Genomic DNA, 27,804 nt, shown 5'->3' with positions numbered 1-27,804 from the left:
ACGGACATTTTTTATTAAATCAAGGGCAATAACTCTGAGGGAAATTGACCAATCAAAAAAAAAACTAGACGGGCATCATCGCAGTATGTTGGTTCATGTTTATTTCAAGTTTCATGATATTCTACCAAGTAGTTACTGAGAAATGGCTGCGGACGGACGGACGGACGGACAACGCCATTTCAATACCCCCCTCCCGATTTCATCGGCGGGGGATAACAAGAACTGTCCATATAGTAAGACAGCCAACACACGACCATTTGAATTATTGTCCAAGAAGCAGGAAAATATTACCCTAAATGTTAAAATATCTACAGAATTTCAATCAAGTATCTGCATTAGTTTTGGAGATAGTAACTTGCATGCAAAACTTTAACCAGAATTTTTAAGTTCAAAAGAGGACATAATTTGCCCAAAATGCATGTCAGAGTTATGGGAATTGATGCCAACAGCCAGTTTTATAACCCCAAAGCCACATGTGAAGTTTCAATTTAATATCTGCATTTGTTCTGCATACAGTAACTTGCACACAAAACTTTAACCAGGATTTTCTAAGTCCAAAAGGGGGCATAATTTGGCCAAAATGCAGGTCAGAGTTATGGGACTTGATGCTATCAACTAGTTTTATAACCCCGAAGACTAAAGTGAAGTTTCCATTCAATATCTGCATTAGTTTTGGAGATAGTAACTTGCATGTAAAACTTTAACCAGGATTTTCTAAGTCCAAAAGGGGGCATAATTTGCCCAAAAATACATTTCAGAGTTATGGGACTTGAACCAGTGAGGTTGGTAACTGATCTAGAAAAAGAAATAATAAGTTTCAAAGCTATATGCCTTTAAATCATAGCTGTATGTACTTGCATGCAAAACTTCAACCATTGTGTGATGCCGACACCAGGTGAGTAGAATAGCTAGACTATTCTTTGAATAGTCGAGCTAAAAACACACTTATTTTTACTTTAGTAGCCCCCACCCTCCATGTGCTACTATATGTGTATTATTTTACCTGCTTTTATTCCTCTGTTTAGACTCCTCGCTCGCCTCAACTGCTGAATATGATAATCTGTAATAGACAAAGACAGGTTATTAGCCTGTACACTGATACATATCCTATCTATAAATTTACTGGGTTCAACACCAACTGTGGTCCAAAGACATAGGAAGCATATAGGTCTGTCAGACAATTTTAAATTCAAAACTGATCAACTTTGGTTACATATATATCAAAAGCCCCATGTACAACTTTAACGTTGATATCATCTAATTAATCTGGTACATTGTACTTAAAATTATTCATAACAAAGTCAATAGACTTAGCATATTGGCCATATATTCTAGATTGATAAATATTCTTTTAAAACTGTTCACATATTATGGAGCGTCTTTTATAGTAGAGATGACATTTTCATTTGAAATAGCACAAGTACATTCAAATAAATGACACAAGATGCAAAAACATTTATTACTGAATTGGTCACATAAATGTGAATACGAAGAATCTATTTATCTTATTTCAAAAATTATATCTGAAGAAATGACCAAAATCAGTACCTTGGATGTAAGACACTGACATTAAATCATTGCGGGTTGCACAGTGATAAAATCTAATGTAATGACATCATGGGATTTCAAATTTTTTTTGAAATGAGGCTAAAACAAAAATGGCACAGAAAGAAATACCAAACTTCATATTAGGGTGATATTTGTGAATTTAAATATTCTTTTGAAAGATTGGAACAACATGAAATAACATGATTTCAAGAGAATGACCCAACATAGAATTTTTTTGACTTGCCTGATGGACAACTGTCCAAAACTTTTTACCTGCCCAGACCCAACTGGGCAATCAGGCAGTCCATAATGTCAAGCCTTGTTTGTTCAACATAAATTTGGGATGGACAGTTGTATGGACAAGGGCAAACCTAAATGCTCCCCCCTCCTCCCCCACCCCTCAAAAAACTTTGGGTGGATGGGGGGTATAGGTGCAATAAGTATCTCCTGCAATCTTCACCACATGAACTTGTCATGTATAATGTTGGTGAGGTGGAATAATTATCTCAAGTTTGAATCAAATCCATTCAGTAATAACAGAGACAGAGTGGTAGAGCATCAAAATATTAACCAGAAATTCTTATTATTATAACATAGGTATGATTCATAGAAATATTCTGCCTCAGTAACAGATCATGTGGCATACATGTATGATATGGTCCATGATGTCATGGAACAACTGTTTTAAGACTGAATCGAATCCATTCAGTAATAACAGAGATAGAGTGAAAGTGCCTCAAAACATAAATCAGAAATTCTAAGTATGAAATGGGCTAAATTTATGAAAGATTAAAGCCAAAGTTATAAGTCCTATCAGGGTTTTTTTCCTGGCCGTTTTTATAGCCGTTATTTGGCTATATTCCCAATTCCAAAAAGTATGTTTTTTTCCTAAACTGAGTGCAAAAATTCCCAAGCTACATCCTGAAAAAAATATCATCAAAATTGCACAAACACTGACCAAATTATAGACAATTTTGTAATGGAAGTATGTTAAAGAGGTTGTACAATGTGAAACAAGTGTATGAGAAAGTGCTTAAACACATCCTTACTATATGCTATGGAATAAAATATTTCCCAATTTGGAACATTTACACATCAAATTCCCAAATTTTGGGGTATAGGCTATGTTCCCAAATTAGCTAGAAAAAACCCTGCCTATGTTGTGGGTGATGATACAGAACAACTGATTTAAGTTTGGATCAAAGCCATCATGTGATAACAGAGACAGTCATATTTAATGTAGGATACAGTGAAAGTGCATCAACACTGACCTTAAATTCTATTGGGGTTGGGGGAGGGGAGTGTGGAGGGTGTGTGGGGGAGGTATATAATTCCAGAATACTTTTGGAAGAGTTTGAAGCAAATCCATCAATAACAGGATAAGAGGTAGTGATTAAGCATCAAGCTCTAGTTGCAGAACTCACCACAAGGTTGAACAGGATTGCTCTCTAAATACTTCTTATAGCCAAGTTTACTAGTTATCAACTTTTTAATGCTGAAAACAAGCAAGTATCCTTACTGATATTTACCAGTGATATAACCAAAACATGAATAGAAGATTGCCCCTTTTGGTTTCTTTTACCATATAAACAAAATAATAATTTACATGTGTTTGTATCTTGTAATTGCTCAAACGTTCAAGCACACAGTTTCTAAAATCCCTGTTTTAAACAGGACAGAAGCATTTACCTTTTTCTAGTTCTATCAAAGCTGACCACAGATGCAGGAATATCAAGCTTGGTTATAGATCCACTTCTATTCCCTGCCACATCTATGTTAGTTTGTGCTTGTGAGGGTCTCAAATCATCACCATCTTCGTAAATATCACTCTCATTTTCTGATACACTGATGTCTCCATTCGTATTAACTTGTGCATCTGTTAAATTCCTGCTACCTGACTTATTAATCTTTTCTATCTCAGTGCAACTGTTTGTTACTGTTTTCTCTTTTAGTATTTCATCATGACTAGGTTTAGTTCTACTTTTAGTTACTTCAGTTTCAATTCTTTTTTCTTCTTTAACCACTTCATCAGCAGATTCAGTATCAGCAGCTCTTTCTGATTCTGATTCTTCAGCCATACTTTCATCCGAATGTTGATCATTATCTTCCTCTGTTTCAGTGTCTTCATGTGACAAATCACTGTCATCAAGTTCATTTCCTTCAGGGACATGATCATCATCACTGTTATGTTCACTAACCCTGCCATCTTCATTTTCTGTTTCATTCATAGTGTCTGCATGTTGAAGAGTACTACTAAAAGCTCTAGACTTTTCAGATGTCCTCTGATTAGTCTGTATTGATTCATTTACTCCAATACTTGTTTTATGCTTTCCTGAAGAATTTTTTTGTTCTCTGCTATCTGTCTCTGATTTTCTTAACAAAATACTTTTATCATTTTTAATTTCTTGTGTATACTGGTGACTTATTTTACTATTAGAATATTGATCATTTACAACGCTAATATGTGACCTACTTCTTTTGGATGAAAGTGGTGTATCGATATAGCTTGACTTACGACTTTGACTTTGAGCCATTTGACTTGTATTGTTTCCTTGTTTTCCAGAGTTTTCTACTTGCTTTTTCATTAAAGTTTCTTCTCTGGCTAACTCTGATTCTACTGTCTGATCATCATTGTCAGACAGTGATCTATTTGAATCAGTATGGATTGAATTTTTGCCTGTTTCTTTGGTGAATGTTCCCTCTTCATCTGATGTATAGGAGTTATTTCGGGGAGAAGATATAGAATTGTTTGTAATGCTACTTCTCTGTTCTCTCAGTTCTTGCTGGGTATTCATTCTATCTTCCTGACTTGACTCACTGCTCTCCACTTCATCTGTATTCATGAGCATATACAGGTAATAAATCCCTGACAATATTTTTATTTTAAGTAAAGTGTAATTTTAAATTAATCTTAGTCCCAATATAAACATACAAATATTTTTCTACCTTTTTGTGTTCCTTAATATATTTTTATTATTTAATCCAATTCCATCCTACCTGAAACACGATGTAATTATAACTTTATGATATTCTAATTCTGTAAACAAGAATAGAAATCTGTCACAATATACGCCTGTCATAGCAAATTACTTTTGACTTTTTAAATATTTATTGACCAGACTAGTTTTTAACATCAACAAAATGAAGAGACTTAACTCCCGAGGGACAAAGACAGCCTGGCTGGTTATCAAACTTGGCTATGAAAACATACATATTGACATTTTATTTAAGTCTGTCGAACACTTAATAAGAACTTCTTAAGTCATTTAGCAAAAACTGTCATTGCTCGATCTCTAGTACTGTATCTAATACATGTAGTCACATTTATTTCCTAATAACAATAACCAATAGGTGAATGTATAGAAGGAACATCATATCAGTAGGTTGATCTGGGATGTTTTCAGTCTTGTGAATTTGACAAGGCCGGATCATACTATACACAGGGTTCCCACTCTTTTCAGTGGAAATAATTCAAGGACTTTTCCAGGACATTTTCACAAAATTCAAGGACTAATAGAACGCCTCGTGGTTCAAAGGTAGTGCGCCCAAACCTGATCCAGACATTGTAGGTTCAAGTCCCGTCAGAAGTGAAATTCTTTCACTGCCTCTAAGACCTTTAATAGGTGCTACAACTTTAGGAAAATAAGCTAGAGCTATCCCTAAAGGGAATGAATACTTCTGCCTCACTCACTGTCACTTGGTTAAAGTAGTACTGTTTAAGAGAAATAATGGAAACAAGAGCTCGTCGAACACGAAATGCCCCCCTTGATGCATTCAGTAATTGCACAAGGAACAGAAATTATATGCTCACTGTAAACAAAAGTTCTACCATTCTGGTTTAAACTGACCTTGACCTTTAACCTATTAACCTAACAAGAGATTACAGATTGATCTTGGCGCCATCCGCTGAGCCATTTTTGAATGTTCCAAATTTCAAGACTAGCTCAAGGTCAAAATCAAGGTCAAATTTCATTTAGGTATAAAACAATATGTATGTGGTCCAAAATTGAAAGTGGTGGCTTGAGAAATGTGAAAGCAGGTCACTAGATCAAATTCAAGGTAAAGTTCATTTCGGTAGACAGAACTATGCGTGTGCTTCAAATTTGGAGGCTCTAGCTTGAGAAATGTGAAAGCAGGTCACTAGGTCAAAATCAAGGTCAAATTCCATTTCGGAACACAAAACTATGCAAGTGGTCCAAAATTTGAAGCCTGTACCTTCAGAAATGTGAAAGTAGGTCACTAGGTCAATCTCAAGATCAAAGTTCATTTCAGTACACAAAACTATGCTTGTGGTTCAAATTTGAAGGCTGTAGCTTGAGAAATGTGAAAGTAGGTCACTAGGTCAAAATCAAGGTCAAATTTTATTTTGGAACGAAAACCTATGCATGTGGTCCAAATTTGAAGCCTGTACCTTCAAAAATGTGAAAGTAGGTCACTAGGTCAATAACTCAATAACAAGGTCAAAGTTTTTTTTCAGTACACAAACCTATGCATGTGATCTAAATTTGAAGGCTGTAGGTACAGAAATGTGAAAGTAGGTCACTAGGTCAAGATCAAGGTCAACTCATGTCAAGGTTCATCTTGCCACTCAAAACTATACATGTGGTCCAAATTTGAATGATGTAAGTTATGGACATGAAGATTCTAAGTTTTTCCCTGTATAAGTCTATATGAACCATATGACTTCTGGGGCGGGGCCATATTTGACCCGAGGTGGATAACTTGAACAAACTTGGTAGAGAACCACTAAATGTTGCTACATTATAAATTACCAAAGCCATAGTCTTTGTGGTTTGGACAAGAAGATTTTCAAAGTTTTTCCCTATATAAGTATATGTAAACCATGTGACCCCCAGGGCGGAGCCATATTTGACCCTAGGGGAATAATTTGAATAACCTTAGTAGAGGACCACTAGATGATGTCATATACAAATATCAAAGCCCTAGGCCCTGTTGTTTTGGACAAGAGGTTTTCAAAGTTTTTTCCTATATAAGTCTATATAAACCATGTGACCCTAGGGGTGGGGCCATATTTAACCCCAGGGAAATAATCTGAACAATCTTGGTAGAGGACCACTAGACTTTGCTACATACCAAATATCAAAGCCCTAGGCCCTATGGTTTTGGACAAGAAGATCAGAAACCATTTAACTGTTCCTGGCCAATGTAACCTTGACCTTTGACCTAATGACCTCAAAATCAATAGGGGTCATCTGCTGGTCATGGCCAACCTAACTATCAATTTTCATGGCACTAGGCCCAAGCGTTCTTGACTTATTGCCTGGAAACCATTTTACTGTTCCTGGTCACTGTAACCTTGACCTTTGACATACTGACCTCAAAATCAATAGGGGTCATCTGCTGGTCATTACCAACCTCCCTATCAACTTTCATGATCCTAGGCCCAAGCGTTCTTGAGTTATCATCCGGAAACCGTTTTACTGTTCAGGGCCACTGTGACCTTGACCTTTAACATACTGACCTCAAAATCAATAGGGGTCATCTGCTGGTCATTACCAACCTCCCTATCAACTTTCATGATCCTAGGCCCAAGCGTTCTTGAGTTATCATCCGGAAACCGTTTTACTGTTCAGGGTCACTGTGACCTTGACCTTTGACATACAGACCTCAAAATCAATAGGGGTCATCTGCTGGTCATTACCAACCTCCCTATCAAGTTTCATGATCCTAGGCCCAAGCGTTCTTGAGTTATCATCCGGAACCGTTTTACTATTCAGGGTCACTGTGACCTTGACCTTTGACATACAGACCTCAAAATCAATAGGGGTCATCTGCTGGTGATGACCAACCTCCCTATCAAGTTTCATGATCCTAGGCCCAAGCGTTCTTGAGTTATCATCCGGAAACGGATTGGTCTACATTCCGACCGACCGACCGACATCTGCATTTAACAATATACCCCTCCTTTTTCAAAGAGGGGCATAAATATCTAGGTCCGAGTTATCTTCCCTTAGCTAGATTACCTTGTAATATGGACATCCTCATGTCATATACTACCAGTCTGTAAAGTTTCAACAAAACCCTTCAAATAGTTTAGAGTAAGGTTCACAAGAATCATGGACAGACATAAATGGACAGATGGACAGACTCCAATATACCCCCTTTGAACTTCATCAGTGGGGGTATAATACATGTAAATTTAATTAAACTAAAAAAACAGGACTCAATTTTCACCAAGCGTTTAAGACTTTTCAATGCTGTCAGTAGGTTGCTTTTTAGATTGACTTCTTGTGCTGATAAGCATCTCTTCACCTTGTGATTCAGTTTTAAGGATGTTTATCACCAGACGCTTTTCAAAGAAAGACACTTCTGTACAGACTAAGTAGGTGTAACACCATTAAAATCTCAACTAATGTGAAGAGCTGAAGATGCGAATTTTTCAAGAACAGGGATAGCAATGCCAGTGTTTCTCTATTTGAATATGTTTGCTTTTTATGTACACTGGCAATATTGTGAGCATACAGAAAGAACAAAATTCCTGCCTTTTTCAAGGTTTTTTGCTCTTTCTTTAAAATTCAAGTACTTTCAAGGCCTTGAAAATGAAATGAAAAATTCAAGGACTTTTCCAGTTTTCAAGGAAGCGTGGGAACCCTGTATACACCTTATGTGACTCAGGCCTGGCAAACACACTAGAGCCAAATACATCCTAGATCTAGCTACGCTACAATAACACTGCCTTATTTTTTTTTTATAAACTGCATAAAGTGAATTCTAAAACTGTCATGTTTACCAATAAATTTATAGAACTTATACAATAAATCATCCATCAAATAACAATGGCAAACAAAACAAGAGCTGTCCATAAGACAGCCAAGCTCGACTATTCGAAATATTGTCCCAGAAGCAGGAAAATATTACCCAAAAAGGTTAAATATCAAAAGAGTTTTAAGTTCAAAAGGGGGAATAATTTGACCAAAATGCATATCAGTTATGGGACTTGCTGCTATCAACTAGTTTTATAACCCCGAAGGCACATGTGAAGTTTCAATTCAATATCTGCATTAGTTTTGGAGATAGAAACTTGCATGCAAAACTTTAACCAGAATTTTCAAAGTCTAAAAGGGGGCATAATTTGCCCAAAATACATGCCAGAGTTATGGGACTTGATCCAGTGAGGTTAGTAATTGATCTAGAAAAAGAAACAAGAGCTGTCGGAGGACAGCAACGCTCGACTATTCAACAGCCTTGTCGACTGAATGAATAAGGAAGTCTAAAAAGGGACATAATTTAGTAAAAAAGCAAAATAGGGTTATGGAACCTACATAGTGCTTATCAGCTCATGACAGTGGACAAGTGTGTGAAGTTTCAATCCATTCCCATTAGTGGGTACTGAGATACCAGCTTACATATAGGAATTTAACCAAAAACTCCTAAGTTGAAGAAGGGACATAATTTTGTAAAATGCAGGTTGAGTTACTGACCCTTTGCATTGCATGTCATATCATGACAGTGAACAAGCGTGTAAAATTTCAATCCTTTCCCATTAGTGGATACTGAGATACCAGCTAACATACAAAAACTTAACCAAAAATTTCTATGTTGAAAAAGGGGCATAATTTTGTAAAAAAGCAAAATAAAGTTATGGGACCTGCTTTGTGCATGTCAGATCATGACAGTAAATAAGTGTGTGAAGTTTCAATCCATTCCAATTAGAGAGTACTGAGATACCAGCTTACATACAAAACCTTAACCAAAAAATTCTAAGTCGAAAAAGGGGCATAATTTTGTAAAAAAGCAAAATAGAGTTATGGAACCTGTGCAATGTAAGTCAGTTTATCACAGTAAATAAGTGTGTGAAGTTTCAATCCATTCCCACAAGTGGTTACTGAGATACCAACTTACATACAAAACCTTAACCAAAAGTTTCGAAAAGTCGAAAAAGGAGCATAATTTTGAAAAAAAGCAAAATAAAGTTATGGGACTTGCTTTGTGCATGTCAGATCATGATAGTGAATAAGTGTGTGAAGTTTCAATCCATTCCAATTAGAGAGTACTGAGATACCAGCTTACATACAAAACCTTAACCAAAAATGTCTAAGTCGAAAAAGGGGAATAATTTTGTAAAAAAGCAAAATAGAGTTATGGAACCTGTGCAATGTAGGTCATTTTATCACAGTGAATAAGTGTGTGAAGTTTCAATCCATTCCAACAAGTGGTTGCTGAGATACCAGCTTACATACAAAAACTTAACCAAATCGGGACGCGGACGCCGATGCGGACGCGGACGCAGACGCCGACGCCGACGCATGGGCGAGTCCAATAGCTCTACTATTCTATGAATAGTCGAGCTAAAAATAAGTTTCAAATCTATATGCCTTTTAGTAATAGCTGTATGTACTTGCAAGCAAAACTTTAACCAGAATTTGCTAAGTCCAAAAGAGTACATAATTTGGCCAAAATGAAGGTCAGAGTTATGAGACTTGCTGCTATCAACTAGTTTTATAACCCCGAAGACACATGTGAAGTTTCAAATCAATATCTGCATTAGTTTTGGAGATAGTAACTTGCATGTAAAACTTTAACCAAAATTTTCTAAGTCTAAAAGGGGGCATAATTTGCTCAAAAAACATGTCAGAGTTATGGGACTTGACCCAATCAGGTTGGTAATTGATCTAGAAAAAGAAAAAATAAGTTTCAAATCTATATGCCTTTTAGAAATAGCTGTATGTACTTCCACGCAAAACTTTAACCAGATTTTCTAAGTCTAAAAGGGGGCATAATTTGGTCAAAATACATGTCAGAGTTATGGGTCTTGACCCAGTGAGGTTGGTAATTCATCTAGAAAAAGAAAAAGTAAGTTTCAAATCTATATGCCTTTTAGAAATAGCTGTATGTACTTGCACGCAAAACTTTAACCAGAATTTTCTAAGTCCAAAATGGGGCATAATTTGGCCAAAATGAAAGTCAGAGTTATGGGACTTGCTGCTATCAACTAGTTTTATAACCCCGAAGACACATGTGAAGTTTCAAATCAATATCTGCATTAGTTTTTGAGATAGTAACTTGCATGTAAAACTTTAACCAAAATTTTCTAAGTCCAAAAGGGGGCATAATTTGCTCAAAATACATGTCAGAGTTATGGAACTTGACCCAGAGAGGTTGGTAATTGACCTAGAAAAAGAAAAAATAAGTTTCAAAGCTATATGCCTTTAATTGATGGCTGTATGTACTTGCATGCAAAAACTTAACCAAGGTGTGACGCCGACGCCGACGCCAGGGTGAGTAGAATAGCTAGACTATTCTTCGAATAGTCGAGCTAATAAATGATTAAATGTTAATGTTACATGTAAAATGTTTTACCAGCAGTGCCATTTCTGTGAGAATCTTGTGAGCTAACTGATGCTGGTCCATGTTCTATCAAGTGTTTCTGTAAAATGTCAACATTTCTCTTTAATACTATTATTTTATATTACATGAAATCACAATAAACCTCTCAAACATAAGCAAGAGCCGTCTCAAAACAGCATGCTCAATTATTTAAAGGCTTGTCAGTAAGATGAAATTTCTATCTAAGAATAGGTATATTGCTCAAATTCATGTAAGAGTTATGGAACTTGATGCTGTGATCCTGTTCATTTGCATCCCATATCTGTGTGAAGTTTCAACTAAGTATCTGCATTATAGTTAAATGAAGTGCAATAGCTTACATATTCTTTGAATATTGAGCTAAGGGGCATAACTCTGGGAATGATCCAGGTAGTTACACAACTTGTCACTCCAATGTAAATTGTCACTGAGCAAGTACAGCAAGTTTCAATTGAATATCTTAAGTAATAAATAAGATATTGAAAGCGGACACTGAGATGAAGGCAATAAAGCTCCTCATTCTACGAATACTTGAGCTACAAATTATCTGTTTTGCAAATAAAATCCTGGGAATTCATTAAATCAAAGTGTATCAAAGTGCCATAGCTTTACCTTTTAAAGTCAATGGAACACATATCCTTAAGAAACAGCATTTTTTGGCCAAAACCATGCTGTGTTACGCTTTTGAAATGAAACAATTTCATAGTAACTGAATAAGCATGCAAACTGAAGACTATCATAATGAAAGATGGAATTTAATCATCTGCAATAAAATATATGAAACTAGTTACATTGATAAAACTCCTTCCTGGTTGAGGCTTCACAACAGAAACACTGAGCCTAGATGACAGACTGGACACATCTGGAAGTTAAAGGAACAATCACACTGAGATTTATATATTAATATGTAGCATATAATATCAATATAGGCAACAATATCTACTTAATCTATCCTATCTGTATCATTTATGTGCAGCTCAATGGCACTGTTCTAAAATCCTGTACAATAACTTTGTGAAAACATAGTGTTATGAAACCCAATATTCAGTATTGAATACACACAGTGTTTAACCCTTATCATGCTGGACATGTTTGATTCTGCCTTTGCGACTGGTGCAGATCATGATCAGTCTGCACATTCTGTGCAGTCTGATCATGACCTGCACTGTTTGCCATTCACTCAGTACCTTTTTGATATGCACCCCTTTTAACAGTTAATGGTACTGTCCAAACTGAAAGATGGTCAAGTTCATTATAGAAATTTAGCAGGGTAAGGGTTAAGTCTAAGAAAGGGCATAACTATCAAAAATGAAATGTCTGATCATCACACTGAAAAAAGGAGTGAAGTTTCAATTCATTCACCCAAGTCGTTAATGAGATACTGGTTGACATACTGAAGCTTATTTAATTGCAATACCAACATTTTTGTTCTTGTCTGTTCAACAGTCAAAACCAACACAATTTGGGTCACTGGGGTCATATGGTAATTTTTCCAGTTTTCTGAAAGGGGAGGAAGACCCTTGGTTCCCTCTGTTTCAAGCTCCATCCTTCCATATGGCAGCTGGACAGCTCCTCGCATTGAAAATTCTACATCATAAGGGTGGTGTCAAAGCCTCATCAGTGAGACAAGTCAGTTGAAACCAGATACCTTTACCACATTGCCAAGGAGGTAACAGCTGACCAAAGGTGAGTGCAACAGCTCAGCCTACTTTTTGAATAGCCAAGCCAATGACTTATAAACTCGGTGACTACTGAGTGTTACCTTGAGCTGGGGGTTTGGGTCTGGCATATGTCAAATCATCTTGTTATAGATGCATTTTTGCCAAGTAACATAAGAGCTGTCAGAGGACAGCAATGCTGGACTATTCAACAGTCTTGTCACTTAAATGAATATGAAAGTCGAAAAAACAAGAGCTGTCTCCATAGGATGACACATGCCCCCGATGGCACTTTGAATGAATAGTTATGGCCGATGTTAGGGTTTAGGACCTTTGACCTACCGACCTGGGTCTTGCGCGCCACACGTCGTCTTACTGTGGTACACATTCATGCCCAATAATTTTAAAATCCATGCATGAGTGACAAAGATATGGACCGGACACACCAATCAATGCACTATCATGAAATATGACCTTTAATGTCTGTGACCTTGACCTTTGAGCTACAGACCTGGGTCTTGCGCGCGACAAGTCGTCTTACTGTGGTACACATTCATGCCAAGTTATTTGAAAATCCATCCATGGATGACAAAGATATGGACCGGACACGAATGCACTATCATGAAAAATGACCTTAACGTCTGTGACCTTGACCTTTGAGCTACGGATCTGGGTCTTGCGCGCGACATGTCGTCTCTTACTGTGGTACACATTCATGCCAAGTTATTTGAAAATCCATCCATGGATGACAAAGATATGGATCGGACACGAAAATTGCGGACAGACTGACAGATGGTTCAAAAACTATATGCCTCCCTTCGGGGGCATAAAATTGAAAAATTGCAAACAGGAGTTATATATAAGTTTCTGAAAAGTCAAGCTTAGATTACCTGTTTCAGAAAAATAATCATCGAAGTTTTCAAAGCCATACTCATCCACTCTTATCTGTTTGTTGGCTGTGATGTTTTTTCCAGTTCTCCTGAAAAAGATCAAACAATCTGAAGGGAATGAAACAGGATAACCAATACATACTTTATTTGACAAGTGTTTTTGTTTTATACATTCTTTAGTCTTATGTGCTTATAAAACACCAGATCTGTCCATAGCTCTCAGTGGAACTAATGTATGTTCCCTAAATATCAAGGCAGACACAGACACACAGAAAGCAGTTTCAAATCTCATCAAATGTGTAGAGTTACAAATACAAAACTGTGAATCACAAACAAAAAGTCCATAGGGAATATAAGAGTAAAGAACTTCAGTTCATAATTTTTATTTCATTGTCTTGGGTGGGTTAAATGTTACACCTACACAAACATCTAGCCATCATACAATACAAGTAGATCAGTTTTGCAAAATCCAAAAGCAAACAAATAGGGCAAATGATTCAGTAGTAGTTGCATTTTAAACAGTTTTTGAAAATATAAATAGCAGACTATAATTTGTCCGTTTTACTGTTTATTTTTTACTGATCAATGTTGCTTTCATGCTTACTATAAGCCTGCTAATACATCCTGAAAGTCTAAATAATAATTAACAAAGCCAGAGCTAAAATTTTAAATCTTTTTTATATTTAAATGGAAATCAAGTAAAATGTATATTGCCATGTCTGACAAATTAAAGCAGAGTGATGTTAGTGAGTGATGGCATGATTCAACATTTGAGTGCCAAACTATTGGAATAAGACAATTGACTCATTGATTTTAAGTGACTGATTAAACTGCAGCTAACTAATTAAAACCATGGATTTGTTTTCTATCTAAAATATATTTTTTTTCATTTAGGCTTAGAACTTAGAAATGTTTACTACCAGTATAAAGGAATGTAAGCTACCTTCCGATGTTTTTGTTTCTAAGCCATCCAAATTTTGACCTGTTTGGTGCATCACCCTAGAAAAATATAAACACTTTGTTATATGTTAACAGAATCACAAGCAAAAATACTTACAGTGAAAGGAACAGAAAACAGCATAATATATCTACAAAACATCTTTGTCTGGAGAAAAATAATCTATGTTTATCACAAAACAATAACCTGCATATATAATATCAGTTTGAAATCAACTTAATTCAAATTCTTTCAATTCAATGTCACTGCATTCAGTTTCTTTGGTGGCAGGACTTTGTAAAGAAAGAACATGAGCTGTTTGTAAAACCTGTATGTCTTCCATGATTGCCTGTCCCATTTTCAGTGACCTTACCCTTTGACCTACAGACCCTCAACACAATGAGGGTCATCTACTGACCAAAGACAATCATCTTATGAAGTTTACAGACTGTAGGCTAAAGCATTCTTAGTAACTCATTTGAAACTGTTTTCAATGTCAAGGTCATTATGACCTTATCTTTGACCTACTGACCCCCAATGCAGTAGAGATAATCTATTGCTCACTGGCAATCATCCAATGAAGTTTGAAGGCAGGAAATCATAAGTTACTGAGCAGAAACTATTTTTAATCTCAAGGTCACTGTGACCAAGATGTTTGACCTACTGACCCCAAAACAATAGGGTCATCTTCTGACCGCACTCAATCATATAGAGACTTGCCCTAAGCCTTCTTTACACAAGGGAAACAATCCGTTTATATAGTGAAATTGTTGAGTGAACACCATTTGTTAATCTTAATCCTGTCCATGTTATATCAGTGCAAAGTAAAAGTAACCTATCTATGTTAAATGCTATGCATGATAACACAGTCATGCATCTAACAGTCCTGATATTAATTTCTTCGATTTTCTCATATTTCTAAATATTTTTCCCATACTTTGACGCATATATATGGGTAGTTGAGATTGTTCTCTTTCCAGCAGTAGCCTTTTCAACATATTTCACCTTGTGAAATTATGTGGGTTTTGATTTTTAAAAAGAAATCGTCTGTTTGTTGACAAATTTCATCACAGAAAATGTCACACTTTCCCCAGGGATCTTCACATAGTTTTCTATTCAGATTGCTAATCCATGTGGCAATTATGCATGCTTTTTCCCTGCTTAGAGGTTACAAGAGGGCCAAGATGGCCCTAGGTCGCTCACCTGAGAAACACACCATAATACACCATAACAGTGTAAACACAGACCTAGTGATTGCATGGAAAAAAATATTCTGACCAAGTATCATTAAAATTGGAGCAAACACAAGTATTTCTTTTATTTGACCTAGTGACCTAGTTTTTGACCCCAGATGACCCATATTCAACCTTGACCTAGATTTCATCAAGGAAATCGTTCTGACCAAATTTCATAAAGATCAACTGAAAAATACAGCCTCTTTTGCATACACAAGGTTTTTCTTTGATTTGACCTAGTGACTTAGTTTTTGACCACAGATGACCAATAACCAAACTCTACCTAGATTTTATCAAGGCAATAATTCTGACCAAATTTCATAAAGATCAATTGAAAAATACAGCCTCTATTGCATACACAAGGTTTTTCTTTGATTTGACCAAGTGACCTAATTTTTGATCCAAGATGACCCATATTCAAACTTGACCAAGATTTTATCAAGGCAATCATTCTGACTGAATTTCATGAAGATCAATTGAAAAATATAGCCTCTATCGCATACACAAGGTTTTTCTTTGATTTGACCTAATGACCTACTTTTTGACCCCAGATGACCCATATTCGAAGTTGACCTAGATTTCATCAAGGCAATCATTCTGACCAAAATTCATGAAGATTAATTGAAAAATACAGCCTCTATTGCATACACAAGGTTTTTCTTTAATTTGACCTAGTGACCTAGTTTTTGATCCCAGATGACCCATTTTCAAACTCGGCCTAGATTTCATCAAGGTAATCATTCTGACCAAAATTCATGAAGATCAATTGAAAAATACAGCCTCTATCCCATACACAAGGTTTTTCTTTGATTTGACCTAGTGACCTAGTTTTTGACTCGAGATGACCCATTTTCGAACTCGGCCTAGATTTCATCAAGGCAATCATTCTGACCAATATTCATGAAGATCAATTGAAAAATACAGCCTCTATCGCATACACAAGGTTTTTCTTTGATTTGACCTAGTGACTTAGTTTTTGACCCGAGATGACCCATTTTCGAACTCATCCTAGATTTCATCAAGGCAAGCATTCTGACCAATATTCATGAAGATCAAATGAAAAATACAGCCTCTATCGCATACACAAGGTTTTTCTTTGATTTGACCTAGTGACCTAGTTTTTGACCCGAGATGACCCATTTTCAAACTCGGCCTACATTTCATCAAGGCAATCATTCTGACCAATATTCATGAAGATCAATTGAAAAATACAGCCTCTATTGCATACACAAGGTTTTTCTTTGATTTGACCTAGTGACCTAGTTTCTGACCCGAGATGACCCATTTTCGAACTCGGCCTAGATTTCATCAAGGTTATCATTCTGACCAATATTCATGAAGATCAATTGAAAAATACAGCCTCTATCGCATACACAAGCTAAATGTTGACAGACGACAGACAGACAGACAACGGACGCCGGACATCGAGTGATCAGAAAAACTCACCTGAGCATTGCTCAGGTGAGCTAAAAAGTGCATAGTTTGCATGAGGTTCTAGGTCAATAGCCACCTAAGCCTACCGTAAAGTCTTAGCAGAGGGGACGGACAGACAGGCCATTTAAAAGTGAAAATATACATTCTGTGCAGACCAGGGCAATTTAAGATACTGTGGAATAATAGTGGTTGGGGACTAATTTTGTGTATTTTGTTACCAGTCAATCAATGAACTTAAATCCCAGTGAATGAGTGAAATTCCCTCTCATTTCATCTACAAAAGATGAAATCCACAAAATCACATCACTACAAAACAGCAATTTTGGCTAAAACCACAAAGTTTTGTGCCCACAAGATAAAATGATTTAACTGTAGTAAATATAATTCATTCACACCTGACTAAGTGTCTGGCTTGACAGGATTTTGTTACATGTAACGTTTGACAAGGCTGCACTTGGCATACTCTGTGACACCCTGTTACAATGTGAAGATTGGTTCTCTTTAATCTCATCCTCCGAGTCCTGGGTACCAGTGCTTTCAGACTCCTCTCTTATAGTTTGTCTCCTAGAATAATTCCTGCTGACTTCTGCATCTACAGTGAAATTTTAAAACAATGAAATAACTTAATAGCCTTTGACATTTTTTTCAGAAAATCATACATCCTGGGCGTTTTGTTTCTTTTGGGCTTAACGCCATTTTTCAACAGTATTTCAGTTTTGTAACTGCGACAGTTAACCTAACCAGTGTTCCTGGATTCTGTACCAGTACAAACCTGTTCTTTGCAAGTAATGCCAACTTCCCCACATTATGATTTCAGATACAATGTAGATCTGCGCTCTCCCTACTGAGCTAAGCAGACGTGACACATCCTGGATGTACATTCTCAACATACATTTCCTACATTATTCATTTTCAATGTGACAGTGTTCAAGTATTCATTTTAGTAAAAATACAGTTATTGGTTTGAAACAATCAAATACCATTTGTCAACAATATTTCAGTTACAGTTGAAATTCCAGGAAACTTTATACATAATGACCAACAAATTTTTCAAGCCTGTCTCTGATGCAGTGGACAGTAAATGACTTCTAGCAAATTATAACATACAGCACTCTTCACAGATCAAACCTTTCTGATCAGTTCTTCATTTTCCTCTTTTATTGTATGAGTGAGTGAGTTGGGTTTTACGGCGAACCAACACAAAATACTCATACCCTACATTAACCAAACTAGTCACAGATGACAGCAGGGTATACTGTTTCCTACTTCTGTGCTTCTGAAGTTCCTTTTCATATTTTCAAGGATTAATTTTCTCGAAACCAAACAATATTTATGAATTATTCAAACAGATTTATTTCGTCGCTTATTGTAAAATGTGTACAAATTCAAAATATTAACCAGGCCTGTGTACAAAGAAAGTTTTTAAGGCCTTTGCAAACACTGTATTTCAATGTTTGATAGTAAAACAGGGCATATCTGAAGAAAACATAACAATCACTAGAGTGATTAATAGCCCTTATGCGGATGATGGTGTAAGACAACAGTCTGATTCAAATTCATTAAGTATTAACAAAGTGATTCACTGAAAGAGCATTGGAACATCAACAATATGTCAATAATTTTCAAGTATAAAAGACATGGAATATTTCCTGCCAGAGTAGTACCTCTTATCATATGATATGGGTGTTTATCTGAAACAACTCTGTAATCAAATTCATTTAATAATAACCAAAACAGACTGAAAGTGCATAAAATACTTAACCTGAAATTCAAAGTGAAAAGTGGTATATAATAATACATGAAATATATGCACCAGAGTTACCAGTATGCATCCTGACATGTGATAATATTAATTATTATGTTGTTGATGGTGAGGAGCAACAGTTTTAAGCAAATCTATCATGTAATAACAATAGAGAGATAAGAGAGAAAAGTTCATGAAAACTTTGATCTCAAAACGTAAGGTAAAAGGAGACATATAGGTGATTCATGAAACAATGGTGCAAGAGTTATGGCCCTAATGTCATATTATACAGATGATGATGATGCGGTACAAGTGTTTAAATCTGAATCATAACAATTTAGCAATAAAAGAGACAGGGTGAAAATGCATCAAAACTTTAATCTGAAATTATAAGTAAAAAGGGGCATCATTCATGAAATATTGGACCGACGTGGGTGATGATGAGAATCAACAATTTTAAGTTTGAAGCAAATCTTACAAGTATTATTTTAAACAGAGATAAAATGAAATTGCATAAGAACTTTAAACAGCCTGCAGACACAGACACTGGGGTAAGAAGGACAGCTCTGTATTTTTGCATAGTCTAGCTATAAAATTTATAGTAATAATAAATACCATTAATAATTCACCAATGAAATACTGTTTTTAATGAAGTTTTTATATGTATATCTTTCCAGTTAAAGCAGGTAACGGAAAAGCACTAAAAAGAAGATCTAAATCAAACTAACCCGATTCTGAGAAGTAATCATCAAAATTTTCAAAACCATCTTCTCCAATTCTAATGTGTTTACCAGCTCGAACATCTTTTCCTGTACGCCTGAAATAGTTGTTTCAAACATAACATGTATGACCTCTATTAAATATTCTTTCAGCAACTAGCAAAATTTGACACCAAGGTTGAAACTTTCAAATTTTGAGACCTTTTACTGTCATTTCACTTGTAACAAAGATATTTAAAGGCCATACTTGACAGTCAGGGGTGTAACTGTTTCAAGTTATTGCAGTTTATAACCCATTTTAGTTATTGCTTAAACTTTCATAACTTGTTTCAGTTATCATATAATATTACAAAGCCCTCCTGCGCCAATTCCTTATTTTGAATGAGACTAATGCAATTATTTCCTGAATCCTTGACCTTTTATCTTTCCAGCTATGCAGTAAAAAATTTTACGCAAGGCTGATAAAGCTTTACGCAAAAGTTTTAAAGCTATAAAACTCTTAATATCCCATTAGGCTTATCAGGTCATGCTCAGACTAAAAGAGAATTTGATTAACCACAGTTTGCTACTAATTTCACTTTAAAGGTCACCTTGTGAGAACAGCAAAAAGACTTTTTTTGAATTTAATAACTTATCTGAGTTAACTATATTTTATAACTAATACAGGTTATAAAATGCTCGAGAAAGTAACTGAAATAGGTTACATAACTTAAAACAGTTACACCCCTGACTGCTTGACAATCAAGTTAGTAATAAAAATGTACAAAATTTGTCAACAAGGTTATTTTAATGCGAGCATGCATTTGGGCTTGTGTGATGCCAATTAGTCCTATGTATAAAGTCCACAGTAGTAAAAGTATAGACATATAGACTTGGGTTTTGGGTAACAGAATGTTACTAAGTCAAAGTTATTGCATATTGAAGTACTGCTTCACATAATCAGGGTTTCAGAAATCCCATGTCCGGAGCCCGGGGGCTACCAGAAACTTCTGTCGGGCTACTAATTTTTTCAGAGCGTGTCCGGCGGGCTACCGTGAAACTCTGTATTGAGTAGCCCGGAAATCAATAATTTAGTCTTCAAATATAATTTTGATAGTTGTATATAATCCCCTTATCAAGAAATACATGCCCGAGGCTTTAATTATCTTAACACCTACTGTCACAATCGGCAAACAATTAACCATTTAATCGTACCCGCAGGCAAATGTTTACAAGGCATGTGCAAGATTGATTTTAGACTGATCCAATAACATCAAAGTCGCTGATAGGTATTGTTTAAAACAATATGCAAACCAGTCTTAAAATTACGTCATTTTAGCGCCACCTGCCATTCAGTTTCGCTGACTTGATATTTATCGAGCGATCAGAATCGAAAGAACAGATATTTGATATTGAGGCAGTTTAGTGCTTACACTGTTTGTTTGTTTTTCAATTTAAATATTTACCTAACAGACAAAAAAATCGACCATGATTTCGCAAAATATCAGAAAGTATATAGAATTTTGGACAAACATAAATTCGGATAAGTGAATACACAGTGTCAAGAAACTAAGAGACGTTATATACGCGGTTCTAGTCTGTTTATTAAACTAGGCAGATGTTTAGAATCAGACAGGATCAACTTTAAATAATTTTGAGATAAATTACAATTCATACAGCTCTAAGTGAGTAAGTTCTAAGGAATTTGCAAGTTTATAAAAATTGATTTGCATTACTTTTTTATTGCCATGGTGCCATAACTATCAGGAGTACGCCTGATAATATTTCTCAGTTTAAAAACATGTAGTTTTATCTTTTAAAATGAGAAAAAGGAGTAATGATAATTGCTATTTAAGAGAACAAAATTTATAACAATGTGCGTATAGCTAAAATTATGAAACCTCTAATAATTTAATCATTCCATCCACCGTAGTATAAAAACACATAGTAAATAAACCGAAATGGCCATTGCCAGAAAACTTAAATGTTTGGGCTACCAGATTAAAATTTTGGTAGCCCAGTGGGCTACCAATAAATTTTCAGATTTCTGAAACCCTGATAATCCAATAACCTTGCAGCTTGATTTAGTCAGAACATTTATGTAACATCTGAATTTCAACTTTATTTCATTTCAGGCAATTCTTACCTTCCAATATTCTTGTTAAGCGGATTAACAAACCTCCTGCCAGTGTAGGAAGACATCTGAAAACAAAAGAGAGCAAAGTAAGAGCAGATATTTTTCATCAGATCCAAGTTTTATAAAGGAAATATTAATTGTGATCATAAAGTAAGCAGATAAGATTAGAATAGCATTCCAGCTTGAATGAAATAAAATAGATAAAGTATGTAATTATATTCAGGATTCATGTATTCCTAATTTAAGTTTATTTTTCTCGTTCATGAAAACATTTACTCTTTTAACCCCAGGGGCATAATTTGAACAATTTTGGTAGAGGACTACTAGACAATGCATCATACCAAATATCAAAAGCCGAGGTCGTATGGTTTCAGACAAGAAGATTTTTAAAGTTTTTTTCCTATACAAGTCTATATAAAACTTGAGACCCCCAGGGCAGGGCCTCTTTTCACCCCAGGGGTACAATTTGAACTATTTTGGTTGAGAACCATAAGACAATGCTACAAACCAAATATCAAAGGTCTAAGTGTTGTGGTTTCAGACAAGAAGATTTTTAAACTTTTTGTCCTATGTAAGTCTTTGTAAAGTTTTGGACGCCCGGAGCGGGGCCATATTTGACCCAAGGGAGATTATTTGAACTATCTTGGTAGAGGACCACTAGATAATGCTACATACCAATTATCAAAGCCCTAGGCCGTGTGTTTTGTACAAGAAGATTTTCAAAGTTTTCTCTATATAAGTCTATATAAACCATGTGATCCCTGGGGCGGGGCCATATTTGACCCTAGGGGGATAATTTGAACAATTTTGGTAGAGGACCACAAGATGATGCTACACACCAGATATCAAAGCCCTAGGCCCTGTGGTTTTGGACAAGAAGATTTTTAAAGTTTTTCACTTCGGTTGCCATGGCAACCAGAGTTCTGCAAGGAATTCAATTCTTTGAACAATATTGAAAGGGGGCCACCCAAGGATCATTCCTGTGAAGTTTGGTGTAATTCTGCCCAGTGGTTTTCAAGAAGATTTTTTTAGAAGACAGTGGCTAGAGAACCGGAATCGGTTCTCTAGACAGCGAACTTACTCGTCCAGAACCGGTTCTCTAGCCAAAGTACCGTGCATAGGCTAGGGAACCGGAATTTTATTTCTATGCATAAAGCCGCCGAAATTCACTTCGTTTCTTTGGGTATGTATCATGCATATTATTATTTTGATTAATTTTACCATTTCAGCAAGCCATGTCCTTTCATTTATTTGTGTTTACTGTGTCTCCAAAAGTGTACCCGCCGCATACTGTCCGCCATATTGGAATAATAAAATAAACTAGTACGAATGAATGCAGAAATCGTCGGCATTGGAGCCAGTAGAAATAAACTTGAAATTTAAACTTGAAAGGTAAAATAAAATAAAAGAAACAATTAAAACAAATTAAGTAATTTCTGTTAATTTGTATTGATCACATATCTTTGAACATGAAATGCCGATGTGTTACAAACCAGTATTTTAAGTGTTCAAAGAATCCGCAGGAAGTTTTAATGGATATTAAATTAGTTTGTACATCTATAAACATGTTATGACGCTAATAGAAATCAATATTATTTCATATTTAAACAATTTAAACATAGTAAATTTTTAAAGCAAATGTCATTAAAAAAACACACACAAAAAAACAACAAAAAACCCAGCAAAGTAGTTTGTACTAGTTTATATCATTCCAATATGGCGGACATGGTATGCGGCGGTATAGTTTTGGAGACAGTAAACGCGGATAAATGCAAGGGCATGGTAAAATTAATTAAGATAATAAATGTATGACACTTAACAAGAAAACACGTGGATTTTGGCAGCATTATGCATAGAAATAGAATTCCGGTTTCCTAGCCTATGCACAGTATTTTGCTTAGAGAACCGGTTCCGGACGAATAAGTTCGCTGTCTAGGGAACCGATTCCAGTTCTCTAGCCACTGTCTTTTTAGAAATTGTTGACCGACGACGCACATCAAGCGGTCACAATAGCTCACACTGTCACTTTGTGACAAATGAGCTAATAATAGCATGCATGATACTTAACAAAAGAAACAAAGTGAATTAATTTTGGCAGCTTTATACATAGAAGTAAAATTCCTGTTCCCCAGCCTATGCACAATACTTCGGCTAGATAACCAGTTCCGGATGAATAAGTTCGCTGTCTGGGGAACCGATTCCGGTTTTCTAGCCACTGTCATGTTTTTAATCTTGAGTAATTGTACAGTACCTAATGAGCTTGCTAATCATTTAACAATAACAGTCTGACACAGACAAGCCTCTCCCACTTATAATGAATATTAATTGTTGGGTAGTACACTGTTACTGTAGATCCCTAAAGGGACACGGATACGACCCCAGGGCCAGACCATGCGCTTGATAGCAGAGCTACCGGCGCCGCATTACGGTTAAACGTGTGAAAAACAAAATGAATAAAACTGTATAAAGAATTACTATCGAGTTGAAAATTCGTGGTACTTTTTTGGAATCGGTGTTGTTCGGGTTTCTTCCAGCACACAATGCTCATAGTAATTAATCAGTAAGACGTCAGTAGACGCTTGCTGTTTACGGTTGACAAAAGCGTTTCGCTTACTGTTTGAACGTTGAATAAAAATGTAAATGAGCGTCTGATAATAAGAATTTAGTGCTAAATACATTTTCTACGAAGAAAAAAAAGATAAAATACAATATTTTCAATGCGAAACGATTTTCGTCACGCTTCCATAACTGAAATTTATTATATATACTTAAATTTGAGTTGATGACGTCATACTTCCACATTGGTGCAGTGGTTAGCGAGTTCGCATTGAAAACCAGAGGTTGGGAGTTCGATTCTCACCAAATGCGTTTTTTTAATTTGTGTTTTTTTTTATTTCATTTTTTTTTGTATTTATTCATTTATTATGAGCTTTGAAAGCATTGTAAAAAATAAAGTCATTCATGTGAAATTTAACAAGTGTTTTGTTAGTGGTGTCAGGTGGTTATTAATAAAACCCGGACCGGCCCGGCCCGGCCCAAACCACGGAAATAGCCGATTCCGATTGTACAGAAACCACCGAAAATTTACGGACGGAAGGCTAATATAATTACGAATGGTAATACCGTCATCTTAATAAAGGCAAATTTATGTATATTTTATTTTATTATTACAAAAGTAGAAGCAAAGTATTTAATATTGATGAAGTATTGCACTTGACATAAGCAAAGACCTAAAATAACAAGATATTTGAATCACATTCAATCAAAGAAGTAATACGTTCGGCAGTCGGTACCGTACAGACACGAGATAGCAGTTTGCAGGATACTTTCACTCAACAGAACTGGACATGCTAGTTAATGGTGCGTCGTTATTTCACACCTAACGATGTGACACTAGGTTGTGTAGTACAGCGAAAGGGTCTATACCGTGCACTGGAAGTATTTATGAAATTTGGTTGCCCGACCAAGATAGCGTTTTAGCATATTAAGTATTAATTTAATAAAAATATATTGCCTTAGGGAACATATGAATATAAACACTCTTATTTTAAGGTTGTTAAAGATTTACATTGATAAGTACACATTTTGCGAAAATTAATTAGAAATGTAAGTTTATGAAATTATTATTATACTCCTTTTGCCTATCTCGGACCAAGACAGATCGAAAATAGATGAACTTCGAAGCTATGCGCTGTTTTCATACTGGGCAGCACGAAAAACCCAAATCTACCCAAATCTTACCCAAATCTACCCAAATCTTACCCAAATCTACCCAAATCTTGATAGGAATGATCAAATCTTCGTAGATTATGAATATTTATAATATATTTCAACATAAATATATCATTTTGATGTATTATAACGATAATTAACTAGAAAAATCAGCGTTGAATTGAAATCGCTCAATATTTGTAAATATCACGGTCAAGTATTCTTACATAGGTGCCTTACGTAGGTTATTAATAAAACCCGGCCCGGCCCGGCCCGGCCCAAACCACGGAAATAGCCGATTCCGATTGTACGGAAACCACCGTAAACTTACGGACGGAAGGCTAATATAATTACGAATGATATCGTGTCCATATCGACTTACATATTTAGAATTTAGTAAAAAAAAAAAAAAAGAAAACACTGAACTTTATGATGCCCGCGAGGAACTTCTTTGATGAATGGGTTAAGACTGTGTTCTTTCTGGTTGCAAAAACGTCTTAATATAATTTGTAAACTTGTACACAGGAAGTCGTTATACATAGCGTTGTTTTGACGAGCCTTCTAATTAGTTCCCGATATTTTGTATCGTTATCATTATATACTATTTTATAATTACGTTTTGTCCAAAAAATTGTTATAACAACTTTATTAAAAAATTGTTATATTTCGAAGAAAGGATATCCTCTCGGGCCTCAAAGAGTTTTTGTTTCACCTGTGCATTCCCAAAGCCTAATGCAGAAGAATGCAGCGTTGAATATTGAAAAGTGTTACACACGGTACCCCATATTTTTAAAATATTCCTGTATAAATATATAGAAACAAATTGTGAGATAGGTTTGTTTACGCAGTATTCTGAGTATCTCTTGAACTTAGTCGACTGAATTGACGTACGATGAAAGTCACACATTGAATACATTGTGGTACATTGCAGAAATATGGGGTACCGTGTGTAACACTTTTCAATATTCAACGCTGCATTCTTCGTGCGTAATCGGTATCCCGACCTATCCTAAACTTTTTACATGACCCTAAATGTTTTATGGTCTTTGATATTTTTTAAAAACCTTTTAATAAAAAGTGCTCATTCTATTCTTTAAAAATTGTCAGTGATATTAGAAATTATTCGTATTCATTTTCTTTCTTTTTTTGACATAAAAATAATTTCTGTAAAGTCTATTTGAACAAAAAAGTATCATAAAAAAACCCTGCCTATTTACTAACTATTTTTAGGCATGTTACCGGACAAAAAGAATTATTTAGGCTTTGGGAATGCACAGGTGAAACAAAAACTCTTTGAGGCCCGAGAGGATATCCTTTCTTCGAAATATAACAATTTTTTAATAAAGTTGTTATAACAATTTTTTGGACAAAACGTAATTATAAAATAGTATATAATGATAACGATACAAAATATCGGGAACTTATTAGAAGGCTCGTCAAAACAACGCTATGTATAACGACTTCCTGTGTACAAGTTTACAAATTATATTAAGACGTTTTTGCAACCAGAAAGAACACAGTCTTAACCCATTCATCAAAGAAGTTCCTCGCGGGCATCATAAAGTTCAGTGTTTTCTTTTTTTTTTTTTACTAAATTCTAAATATGTAAGTCGATATGGACACGATATCATTCGTAATTATATTAGCCTTCCGTCCGTAAGTTTACGGTGGTTTCCGTACAATCGGAATCGGCTATTTCCGTGGTTTGGGCCGGGCCGGGCCGGGCCGGGTTTTATTAATAACCGTGTCAGGTTCCAATGTACTGTCTGTAGATAAAACTTATTTTTAAAAAAGGTTCCTACTACCATTCATATTCTATACCAGTAGTGCTAAAAGATTAACCATAAAATGTCATAGACTGTTAACTTAGCAGTTCAGTAAATAAAACAGGAGTTTACGAGAATTTCGGCAAACAGTGATTTTCTCTGGGTAAAATTCTCATCACTGACTTTTAAAGATGGCTAGTCTTTTTGATTTTAAACAAGCTTTTTACATGTAGATGATTTTCATTTTCCCATACCAGACGTCTATCATAGCAGTATATTTGAGTTAAAGTTGGACACATTCTTCCTTCTAAAATTGCATTCTAAGACATTCATTCAGAAATCATTATCATCAATTCTTAAAATTTTATAATAGATCTTAATGGACATAAACTTCCTAAAACGGATCCAGATAATTCCAGCAGCACTCCTTTAATTTTCAAGGGGCACTGGTGATTTTTCAAGGGAGCTCTGCCTTCTAGGTAGCACCTAAGTTCATATTAGACGGACACTTACCACGTCGCAAAGGGTTACGTGTGATGCTCTTAAGTTTACATTTTCTGATAAAAGTTTCACTGCAATCTCTTTTTTTGCTATTACCTATTGCAATATAAGTCAAGAAACTTTTGTTGACATCTGCACCATTTGCGTTTAAATCAATTTTACCGCGTCAATGTTATACTTATTTCCATTGGATTGACTTGTTCGTTCATCCAATCAAC

At 35.5% G+C, this 27,804-nt stretch overlaps 1 protein-coding gene and 1 long non-coding RNA gene across 3 annotated transcripts in view; both read right to left on the bottom strand.

Annotated features, from left to right (window-relative positions):
* LOC123525323 (putative uncharacterized protein DDB_G0282133) overlaps positions 1 to 27,779 on the bottom strand; it is a 42,496-nt gene extending 14,717 nt beyond the window's left edge. The window contains exons 1-10 of one of the 2 annotated variants that reach the window (XM_045304286.2): positions 27,683 to 27,779; positions 21,618 to 21,673; positions 19,502 to 19,590; positions 17,425 to 17,621; positions 14,367 to 14,422; positions 13,424 to 13,512; positions 11,667 to 11,737; positions 10,870 to 10,936; positions 3,238 to 4,381; positions 1,004 to 1,060 (exon numbers count right to left, since the gene is read on the bottom strand). In XM_045304286.2, coding sequence (XP_045160221.2) covers positions 1,004 to 1,060; positions 3,238 to 4,381; positions 10,870 to 10,936; positions 11,667 to 11,737; positions 13,424 to 13,512; positions 14,367 to 14,422; positions 17,425 to 17,621; positions 19,502 to 19,590; positions 21,618 to 21,673 — 1,826 coding nt within the window. In that variant the 5' untranslated portion in view covers positions 27,683 to 27,779. Of the gene's footprint in view, positions 1 to 1,003; positions 1,061 to 3,237; positions 4,382 to 10,869; positions 10,937 to 11,666; positions 11,738 to 13,423; positions 13,513 to 14,366; positions 14,423 to 17,424; positions 17,622 to 19,501; positions 19,591 to 21,617; positions 21,674 to 27,598 lie in introns of both variants that reach the window. The other variant, XM_045304285.2, reaches the window with a different exon arrangement.
* On the bottom strand, positions 15,605 to 17,050 carry LOC128555516 (uncharacterized). The gene is made up of 2 exons (XR_008370124.1): positions 15,734 to 17,050; positions 15,605 to 15,686 (listed from the first exon to the last, which is right to left on the bottom strand). It is a non-coding gene; the product is annotated as an uncharacterized LOC128555516 (long non-coding RNA).
* Positions 27,780 to 27,804: the final 25 nt, after the last annotated feature.

This window comes from Mercenaria mercenaria, chromosome 3, assembly GCF_021730395.1.
Source record: "Mercenaria mercenaria strain notata chromosome 3, MADL_Memer_1, whole genome shotgun sequence".
Taxonomy (NCBI): Eukaryota; Metazoa; Mollusca; class Bivalvia; order Venerida; family Veneridae; genus Mercenaria; species Mercenaria mercenaria.
Note: the sequence above shows the minus strand (reverse complement) of the source record. Positions and strands in the feature narration are given on the sequence as shown.